An 11192-nucleotide genomic window follows, 5' to 3' on the forward strand; every position below is an offset into this window, starting at 1 on the left:
TTGATTGGCAGGACTTTTACAGGGAAGCTATATGTAAGCTTTAGCGAGCCTACGCTACAGGTTTCTTACAGTATATATATATATTTATTTGAATTAGGGGAATTAAGAATCTTTATTGATTTTTTTAGAAAAGACATTACAGATCTTCAAACGGTAAGGTGCTCCTTCAAAATATATTTTGGCACCCTTAGGCGACTTATTTTAAGTTTTTTTAGAAAAACAAAATCAAGTCATCTAGAGATTTTTTTTTTCTTCTTCTGTTTTTTTACCGTTTTGAGGCACTGTGCAATAGTTTGAAATATTTTTAGATATGTAAATAAGAGCCTTGACTGGGTAGCATTACAAAATCATGATAGTTGTCAAACATAAGTAGATTTTACGCAAGAGGGTAGAAACCCGACCCTCAAAATTATAAATATAGTCAACTTAAGTGTCACGAATTTGGATATAATTATATTTAGTGTTAGATATGTATGTATCTAATTAGCATAAAATTAAAATGTCAAGCATTAATTGGATGCATTACAAGAGTTATGGCAGTCATATGAAATTGAGCTCTGTTTTTTGTTTAATGCGATTCTCAGAACAAGTACGGATTTCGGAAATACTTTATTCCGAAGTTATCCGATACAATCTAATAAAAATGGATTTATTAGATTATTTTTGGATTAATTTAGTTACTATTATTTTATTTAGAATTAAAATTTTCAATAAAACGAAGAGTAGTATCAAATTAGATTTTATTCCTATGCAAAATATAAAAATGTTATTACAATGATAAATTCAACCCAATTAAAACTCGGTCCACGTTTCAATCTCGAATGAAGAAGGCTTTTTTTCTATTTAATTAAAGCCATTGTTCGAAGTAACGTTCAGGAAAATGTATATAAATGTATATATACACTAAATTAAGAGTTGTATTGTAACAAAAAAAACTAATTACAATACGCTGACTGCCTTGTAGTTGTTGCGGTGACCAGATTTCCAGAAGTTTTCATTCGACGATCTGAGGTGGAAAGTTGCATTTTACTGTGATATTATGTTTTTTCCAAATCCTTTGCAATATTTTTAGTTGTGAATAATTTACTAGAGCTTTTTCGATCTGCATAATAATCCACCCTGTTGAAATAAATATTCTTGGCTAGCTTCATCTTTTGAATCCAAAAATACTCAATGCGTCAGGGGCGCCTTTTTGATGGGAAAATTTTCCTCCACGACGATTGGAATTATTATCTTTCAGAAACCCAGGCACCATTGGTCGTGGCATCTATTACAAAAATACATATATTCAATTACATTTAGGTGGCAGAAATATTCATACAGATGACTTACAGAATCGATGAGCTCATTCATGTCTTCTTCCTCTTGTCGTTCATTAATTTGTAGTGTTAACTGCTTCACTTTTTCCTTTTCCCTTCTAGCAGCCTCTTCTTGACGTTGTAGGTTCCTAGCCAAATCAGAGTCTACAGGTATATCCAACTGACGATAAAAGTGCTTATTTCCTCCTTGGGATTTACGAAGAAGTACTGAAAATTGAACAGTTTTTTCTTCCTCTTCAACTTCAACGGGTTTAGATGGATCTAAATCAAGAAAATAAGGATGCATGAATGTATAAGAATTTAAAGACGAACCAAAAGACTTGAAGCGATTTTGTTTCATTTGTAATGGGACAGTGAGATTGCATTGTTGCACTCGATTACTGCGGTTCTCATTGAGATTTTCATTCAACATTCTATCAAACATGTTTACAAAATCATCATCATCTTCACATTTAACAAGTTCAGGCTTCCCATTGATTGGAATAATTTCCTGTAAAAGACAATAAAAATAAATACCTCAAAAAGCCAAACTCTTTACCTCATCCTTGATGAATTTCTCTTCATTGTCTTCATCATCGTCGAAATCTTCGTCATCAATATCCTCCTCATCGTCTTCCTCTTCTTGACTCATTTCTTCAGGCAACTGCGAAAAGTCCTCTTCTTCCTCGTCTTGAGAATCTCGACTTCCTGTATCATCCTCCTCTTCGTCAATCATGTCATCTAAATCATCATCATCAATAACGGAATTTTCACCTCTATTGTGTTTGGTATCTTTAGCTTTATCTTCATACTCCTGTTCTTCTGAGATAGAGACAAGGCCAGTTGGACCAACACTTGTTTCCTCAACAACTACACCAAGATATTCCTTTGCAAAGTCAGGAGCCTTTTCTTTCACAAAATTAACCATATCCTTCTCTATTTTATCCACAGCTGCACATGCTTCTTCGTAGTTTTGATACAGTTTAGTATCTGGTCGGACAGATGGAAGAGTCTCAATGATCAGATTTTTAATGAAAAAAGGAAAAGCAAGATCATCCTCATAATATGACCTTTTCTTCCAGTAATATCGCTGGAAAATGTAAAATGAAATTGGGGTTCAAATATGAATATAGATTTTTGTGGCATAGCATACTTGAAAATAGGAAAAGAAGTAATCCAATTTTTTCTTACTACTTAAACTTGTGAAATAAGGACCACAAGTATCAAGTAAAGTGCAAACCAATCTAATTCTAAACATATGATCCGGGGGATCTAAGAGAGGATCATCACATCCAAATGTGATAAGTGAGTACAGAACCTTAAATACTACGGACGAATCTACCAAATGAAATACGTAGAGCTCACCAAGGAATGTTATAACTGCAAGACGTCTTTGATTATACTTGGAATCATTGATTTCCATTCCCACACGAATGTTTTCCAAAACACCATCAATGATTCTTGGAGCAATCCAATCCTAAAATCAAAACAGTACAACAATAATATTTATATGTTTAAAAGTGCAGGAAAGTTAATTCAAAAAGGATTACTTTAATTAGTAGATATAAAAATCAAAATGGAGGAGTAAAATACAAGTTACATACATGATAGGAAACGAGTCCAGCAAGAAGACCAGCAAAGTTACGTATATTATAGAATTTTAAATTCCAGACTTGACTTAAACACTGTATTGCGTAGTCAGCCTCTTCTTCTGAGTTCCAATTGATTTTTCGTATTTGCTTAAGGATACGTGACGCATTGGTCTCATTGAAATCGTTGAAAATAAGTTTCCTGATGTATGCATGGAGGGGAGGTAATTTGACTTGAGTGTTGGATGCCGTATTCTCAGGAGGACAAACCGTATAAAAAGCATTTTCAATCATCATACTATGTATGAAAAATATATTATATAAACCAAGGATAAAATGTGTTAAAGTTTTACCTGTAGCGGGAATCCGAGGACATAACTGCTTGTTTTTTACGCATCATCTGCTCAAGATATATTTTAGTCCTCTGATGAGATTCAGGCATTCTATAAAGATATCGTCCAGCAGTCTCCATCAGAGTGCATGCCATTTCAATATGATGATGAGAAAAGTCAAATATAAGTTGCTTCATACAGAAAAGAGCCTCACACTTTGGAAACATTTTAAATTTGACTAATTCCCCGATGAAGCGAACTACTTTAAGTTTTGATTCTATCTTCATTTGATCTTTTTTACGCAATTGCCATCGGAATTCCTGTTTCAAATATTGGCCCAAGCCAATAGAAACTTCCGGCATACAAGGTGAGAGTGTAGCGACAAGACGAGCATAAAATGGAAATAAATCCTGCCGATTACGATGTACACCAAACAAAGTCTTAACAAGCTTCAATCGATTCTTTTTCGTATTTAAACTCATACAAAACTCCACTGCTGCATTGTCGATCATTTCCCTATTTATGCACGTGGGTATGTTTGCTAAAAATGAGTTCAACATCATTTTATTTGAAATATTTTGAACTGAACCGTCTTCATCAGGTTCTTCTTCGATTTCAACAGGTGCCTCCACTTCAATCTCATCAATTGCACTAATATCGTCCTCAACGTCCTCAATCACATCTTTGGGAGCTTCAACATTAGCAGAAGAGCTATCTTTATAGAGTATAGCAGGTATCAGTGACTTTAAATCCATAAGATCTTCATAAAAACTACGAGTGTCTTCATCTTCCCATAAATCATTCCCATCTCCTTTAGAGCCAATCATATTAAATATTTCACCATCTACAATCTTTCCTTCTTCATAGTCTTCGTTTAAATCTTTATCGTCGGAAACTTCAAAGATTGGTAGATCCTCATCTAAAATGTCAGCTAAACTCTCTGCGTTTAATAAAAGCTTATTAAAATTTGAGGATGCTTTTTCGGCTTTTTCGATTCTTTCAGTATGAACTTCCCCTTTCGTCATCATAATTCTTTTATTGGTATTTTCCAATGACCTAAGTTCCACCTGATCCTTGATCAAATGCTGACAAACTGAACTGAAATAATCTTTAAGCATCTGCTTCACATTTTTTTGTTTCCCCAGTGGAAGAAGATTGCTTGTGGGGAGCTCATATGTATATTTATCAGATAAAATACGAATTTTACGCGGTACAAGATCAGCATAGTCAGATCCACAATGCTTACAAAAGGATAAAATAATAGAAATATGTGCATGAGTCTCTTTATCCATGTGGACAAGGGAAGTCAAAATGTTTCCAAGGAGAGGAAGACCTTCCTTCAGAGTAAAAACTCCCGTAGAGATAAGTTCAGCATAGAGTCTTATATCAACTCTAAGCTTATTAGGATTTGGAAAGGAAGTGTCTTTTTTACTGAAAGAGAGAATGCGGGTCCATGCCTCAAGGAAACTCGAACTAAAGTCACTATAGGTTTGATGTAAGAGACTTGAGACTTCCACGACTCCTGGAAGATCATTCATCTTGTATTTGGCTTCCAATAGGGCGGAAGTCACTTCCCCAATGTACTTTGTGAGATTCAACGTCTTGATCTCCTTACAAATACCAGGTCTTTGGCTATCCGTGTAGTTTTTCTAATAAAACAAATATATTATTAATCATTTCTCTAGATTCCTCCTCTCTCTCGTTTTACCAATTTTCGAATGAACGCCGTGTTCTTCTTAAGCGATGAATCCAATTTCCTGAGATCATTTTCCTCGGGTCTGGATTTACAATCTGTATTTTGAGCCCTTAGTCCCTCCTTCCATTCTTTCTTTTTCTTCCAATCATCGAGATACTCATTCAGGATTGCAATTTCATCCTCTTTAGTTTTTGTTTCATCTTCCTTAGTCTTCGTTTCATCTTCCATGTCCTGATCCATGAGTAAATCGGATCCCAATCTGAAACGAATTATTATATATCCTGACTCTTAACAAAATAAAAGGAGAACGAAACAAACTATGATTTGTAGAGGTGCTTCAAATATTCGAACCGGATTCTATATGTTTTCTTATTTCTTCTTCATTAATACGAAAATACACACATAATTAAAAATGCTAATAAATAGTTAGAGTATTACATTATAACGATGCATTTCATTCTGAATGTATTCAGTTACTAATTACTAATTAGTTATCAAGTCCTTTTGATTACTTTTTATCTCTAATTACGGAATGAATTATTTATTTCGTATCACGCAACTTATATATACGTTATACTTTCAAAGTAAATATTGTGTGCGTGTTCAAGCAGGGACAAGTAAAGAAAAGGACAATAGCCAACTAATATCTACTCTTTTATGAGCGTGTCCACAAGAGCCAATAATAATTTAAACCGAACAAGTTGATATCATCTAAGTTTGAACTTCATCATCATTCCATCATTGTGCTAAAAAAATTTAACTTTTTAGTTCCTCATATATTTATAATTGTTAGGTTAAGTAAAAAGTTCCCAGCGTTTTTTTGCAAGAAGTCTTTAGTGAGATATATCTAAAGTTGATAATATTGTAGAGAAAAACGCGTGCAAGGAGAAAGACATATCATTGTTTAAAATACCGATATGATTATCAGCTGCCTGCTTTATTATGATTTTTGAGAGTATAAAGAAAGTATTTATTAGCAAAATGTTTAATGAAGATATATTACGTATAATTGACTTCGACGCTTTTTAACCGTTACAGTAGATTTGAAAACGTCACACTCTACGAAATTGTAATTCATTATGACCGATATTCCCAGAATAATAGCTAATGAAACGACAAAGTAGAGTATTTCGAAATATATTTGAAGTTCCAAGTTTAAAAAAGAAGGCTTTCATTAAATATAATCAACATACTAAAAAATATACCATCATACATTTATGTTAAATATACAAAATTAAACAATTGGAATCATATAAGTAACAAATAATTATTAATAATAAAGTAAATGTCAAAATCATAAAATTAGACAATAAATACACTAATAAAAAACATGTTACAAATAAATCCATCTTAAAGATTTAGAGCAAAAGCTAATTATGTAGTAATGTCCGGCGATATTACTCCTTATTAAGAGCATCAAAAAAGATATTTTCCCCGTTATTTATGCTTATATAACAACATACTATTATTATGAAGGATATACACAATTTCTAATTATAATGCTACACCCAATGTAACTACCCCCGTTGTTGTGACCATTTAAGCAGTTGTTTTTGCCTTTTATGAGTTTTCTCAACACCATGTCTTGGAGCCTATCAACCATAGCTAAGCCTTAAGTGATAAAAAAGTAATATTTATTGACTATGTAATATTGGAAAACCTAATGATCATACCCAAGTCTTTAAGTGAAGAAACTAGTCTCAGACAAACTAGTTGCGAACCATCCAAAGCTACTACCCCGTTGTTGTGACCATTTAAGCAGTTGTTTTTGCCATTTAATGAGTTGTGTATCATAATTCTTGATATGTTTAGCTAAAGTAGAATCATATTTTATGGTTAGATTTAAAAAAAAATTGAATACTTACTGTTAGATAGTAGAAAATTCAGAGTTCCATTTCTAAATTAGTAAATATTTTATACTTTTTACTGATAACTTGATCGTCATTTGGTGTGGATGACTCAAAACATTTTATATGTATTTCTATAAATGACATCAGTACCAACATCCTCAATTTATTTAATGATGGTTCCTCGGAAAGGGATAGGTTTACCCGTGTATTTTTCCATAAATTTTTTGAACGTAGGATGATTAGAAATGGATAAGGGTATATACATGCAATAAGCATCTTTGTTAGATCAGAGTTAATGTCTGACTTGATGTATTCATCGTTAACTTGATCTTATAGATGAATATCCATACTCTGTTTATGAGATAAGGATAATAAGTGGCGTGTAACTCTAGACAGGGGACTAAAGACACATTTATATCGATAAATCCGACAAGCCATCTGTTTTTCATCCGGTAAGTATTTTCCAAATCCCTGAGCCTCCATTTCCAGAAATCCAGACAGAAGGATACGTTATTTTAGGAATTTTATTCAGTTCTCTATCGAATATCACCATCTAATATTGTATTAATATTGAAAAATAAAGGCGGGAATGATAACGTTCTTGATTGATAGAAGAAGATGTATATTATTTAATCAATGATGCCATAAGTATTTCTTCTCTTCTCCTCGCACGCTTTTCTATTCTTACCAAAATTATCTATAAAATAATAAACAATAAACAGAGGGAAAGAAGTAGACAGTAGTAAAGCGTTAAAGTACTTTAACGTTTTAGACAGTAGGAGAAAAATAATATTAGTCGGTTTACTTCAATTCTGTAAAAGAGAAGAAGAAAAATTTAACTTTCAAGGTGGAATAACAAAAAATGCGTGAGGCTTCTAGTATTTAGAATTCCATGAATTTATGTATCAAAAGTGTATTTGAATAAATACACCTCTTATCTTCATGGTCAAGTGAGTATCAATTTTTCAAATACCTACTTACCATAGCAGCTATCAATATCAACTTCTGATTGTTATACTTTATTTCAATAGAACCTGATTATAATATAATCAATTTCTTATAGAATATGTAATGAATTGATTCTTCCACTCATAGGCTCATTTCGTCATAACAAAAAATGAACAAGTACTTGTCATCCATCATTTTGGTAACACTGAGCTGCCTCTTATCTTACTTCATGGAGACTCTTGTTCATAATGCAACAGTGATATCTGGCCTAAGTCAAGGCCTTCGCTATATAGCAGGTAGATTAGACAAGTCATCTAAAGCGAGTATTAATTTTAAGAAAGACTCATTATTCAACGTATATGATCCTTACTATTCCGCATCCAGATCCTTAGTGAAAAGACGTGAAGGATATAAAAGTGTTTGTAATAAATATTCGGATCCAATGCGTCCAGAATCGAGATCCAATGAGCCCAAAAAAGATGTTATTTTTGGATTTTTTGATCATGGTATGATATTATGCACGGGTAAACGTGTTGGATTAAAAAAAATCAAAATAATGAGCGAGCAGTCAATTGTTTCTCCGTCTATTAATAGCCATGTTAAGAATTTTTTCAATAAAGACTTCCCTCAATCCCTCAAATTTGTTCAATATCATACTGTATTAGTTCGGCATCCTTTGGAGAGAATTATTTCAGTCTATAGGTAGATTCTATTTTCATTAGCAAGAACAATTACTTTAAATGTTCAATTATATATATAGCATATTTTAGAGCAGAGTTTGAAGAGAATATAAATGTCGTCACTAAAGAGAAAACTCCGGCTCGGATGTCCTTCCCTGATTTCATAGAACTAGTCGTTAAAGGTCCAGAGCTTATGATGGAGTATAAGCAACAAATGGCGAAAAAAGGCCAATCTCTTGCAGCCGATATGGGATTAATTGATGGCAAAGGACTCAGTTCTCTTTGGAACTCGTATTGGAATCAATGTGGACTTTGTCATCCTTTATTTGATCCCGAGTATATAATTCATTTAGAGACTTTTAAAGAAGACTTTAAGGTAAGGAAATGCATATTTGTAATACACCAAACTGACATCAATTACTTTATTTCAGGTTTTGAATATAGATGTAATGAATAGTAATCAAAATATTGATAAGATCCTAAATATCAAGGAAGATGAATCGGGAAATCATTCTTCATCTGAGCTTGATATAATTGAATTCTACTATTCTCAATTAAAAAAAAAGGACATACAAGCTCTTTATGAAAAGTATCGACCTGATCATGAATTATTTGGCTACAAACCAGACTATTTCTTACGATTTGGAAAGGATTAACTAAAAATTCTGCTTTACCATTTAATAAAGTGGTGTTTATCAATTTTTTTACTGAGATTTAGTGTAGTTTTTTTAAAAATTATTTTACAAACCTCGTTTTGTTTTGCTTTTGAACAAGGCTGTTTACTTATTTATACATAATTAATAGTCAAAAATTAATATAATTACCTATATAGACTTATGGATGGTTTATGATCGAAAATGATAGTACATGTAATAATAAAGATATTGACATCACGTGTAAATAAGTTTTAGAGAGTACATTGGACATATTATTTTCTCAATCTCTATGTGTATGTAACCTCGACTCCCAAAAGAGAATGGAAGTTTTGAGAAAAAAAGTTGTCAACTATTAAATATTATTTATTTAGTTATCTTAATATATGTAAAAGAGAGATTGTGTGTGTGTATAGATGTCCTTTATACGTTCCCAGGAGGCTGAAATTTTGCATGGGTCCCTCTTTTGAACTTTTTTGACAGGCTAAAACGGGGTGTCTACTTTTGTAGAGGCTATATAAGGGGGGCTTACGCTATACCCAAAAACCGTTTTTTGTAGCTCAAGGAGAATAGAAAGAGGGGGTTGAGTTATTCATCAATAAGTGATTGGCGTTTCAAAAACAACTATTCGAATAAATACGTTTTCTAAATTTATTAAAAATCAAAAAAGTTATGGGCTAAAAAAAGAAATCGTTGAAAATTACAATTTCGTTTATTTTAGGTGCAAAAAAATGAACTTCCAATGGAATATGGGATTAGTTAATGGAACAAAGTTTGTCGAAATTTGTCTGGAGATTCTTTTGCATATAAATTTACCAAATAAAAATTAACGGTTAACTGAAATGAAAATTATTCATTTTCTGAATAATTTTTTCTCCATTTTTTCATCACGTCAATTTTCCGTTTTTTAAGAAAAAATGCCACAAGACGATACTTTTTGCATACCAAAATGCCAACGCTGAATTTTATGGGATTATTTTTAATTTCGGGAATATTTTATTACATAACTTTTACAATATTTGCAAAAATGAACTAGTTATCGAGTGTTATTTTTTCGACAGCATTATTCTTCATAACTTTTTTGTTTTTGTAAGTACGAAAAAAATATTGGTAGTTTCGTGTTTCTTTTACAATTTTCTTTGCGAATTTTGATTTGAAATTTTTTTGAAGTAAACAAAAAATGGACTTCTCACCTAGACAATTTTTTAGATGTGTATATGTTGGTATGTTATTGATATAGTGTGAAGAATCCAAGAGAATTAGAATTATGGAGATTTTTCAAGATATTGTTCGACAACAACGAAACATTCATAGTATAATTATTAGTATATAGAAGAATTTTCTCAATTAATTTGACCATTTTCATTATGATTTCCCTCTCCCACCTTATCCCGAGTAACACCGAGCAATATAAAACAGAGTTTGTGTCTGTGAGTACTTTATGAGTGCCCACACCGTTAACCTTGGAGGCTGAAATTTTGCATGAGTGCCTCTGTTGAACCTGTTCATGCTAAGACGGGGTGCTGATTTTTGGGGATTTTTAGAGGGTTTATTCTAAACCCTCTAAAAGGATATTAACTGTTCTTTGGAGCTTAAGGAGACAAGATAGCGGGGTGAGTTAAGAACAAAAATTTTAGTGATGTCTCAAAAACCAAATATGCGAATAAGAACGAATAAATTTATTCAAAATCGAAAAAGTTATGAGCAAAAAAAAATGATTCTTTTTTGCTTCTCTTTACAATGCCAATAAATTCTATTTTGTACTTTTTTTTTTGAAAGAAGGTTGGACTGATAAAAAAAACTGAAAGGGACGGGGAAAAAAGACTGATAAGACGATCAGTTCTGGGACTGATCCAACACTACTAATTAGGAGACACAAAAATGATGAATAACTATTTTCATGTTAAGGCGAATTCATTCGTCTCTAGGTCTGAGAGAGGCCTTTCGTTAGAGAGGCTCAGGCAAAATATTAAAAGGGACTTGAATCGTTTCTTGGCCATGGATCATTTTTCTGCTAAGATCTATCCAAAGATATGCAGTGGGCATATCTACTTAAGTAAGCCATCAATGAACGCGGCTTAGGGAACCCATCAACTCTTCACTATCTCTTTACTGCTTATTTATAAAAAATGAGATGACATGTGAA

The 11192-nt window shown here is 32.4% G+C and overlaps 2 protein-coding genes across 3 annotated transcripts; one reads left to right on the top strand and one right to left on the bottom strand.

Annotated features, from left to right (window-relative positions):
- Window positions 1-723: 723 nt before the first annotated feature.
- Upf2 (UPF2 regulator of nonsense mediated mRNA decay) lies at window positions 724-7356 on the bottom strand. The gene is made up of 10 exons (XM_040709842.2): window positions 6781-7356; window positions 6589-6727; window positions 4928-6526; window positions 3241-4868; window positions 2903-3185; window positions 2452-2775; window positions 1858-2388; window positions 1632-1809; window positions 1333-1580; window positions 724-1267 (listed from the first exon to the last, which is right to left on the bottom strand). The coding sequence occupies exons 3-10, from the start codon at window positions 5153-5155 to the stop codon at window positions 1148-1150; spliced, it is 3540 nt and encodes a 1179-aa protein (XP_040565776.1). The 5' UTR covers window positions 5156-6526; window positions 6589-6727; window positions 6781-7356; the 3' UTR covers window positions 724-1147.
- A 135-nt stretch (window positions 7357-7491) lies between these two features.
- LOC121115727 (carbohydrate sulfotransferase 10) lies at window positions 7492-9297 on the top strand. 2 transcript variants are annotated; one of them, XM_040709844.2, is made up of 5 exons: window positions 7504-7715; window positions 7861-8009; window positions 8098-8415; window positions 8484-8769; window positions 8825-9297. In XM_040709844.2, exons 3-5 carry the CDS (start codon window positions 8156-8158, stop codon window positions 9047-9049), a joined length of 771 nt encoding a protein of 256 aa, XP_040565778.1. In that variant the 5' UTR covers window positions 7504-7715; window positions 7861-8009; window positions 8098-8155; the 3' UTR covers window positions 9050-9297. The 2 variants fall into 2 exon arrangements, with proteins under 2 accessions (XP_040565777.1, XP_040565778.1); XM_040709843.2 differs by having other exon boundaries at window positions 7492-7715; window positions 7861-8415.
- The last annotated feature ends 1895 nt before the right edge of the window (window positions 9298-11192 follow it).

Source organism: Lepeophtheirus salmonis, chromosome 4 (genome assembly GCF_016086655.4).
Source record: "Lepeophtheirus salmonis chromosome 4, UVic_Lsal_1.4, whole genome shotgun sequence".
Lineage (NCBI taxonomy): Eukaryota > Metazoa > Arthropoda > Copepoda > Siphonostomatoida > Caligidae > Lepeophtheirus > Lepeophtheirus salmonis.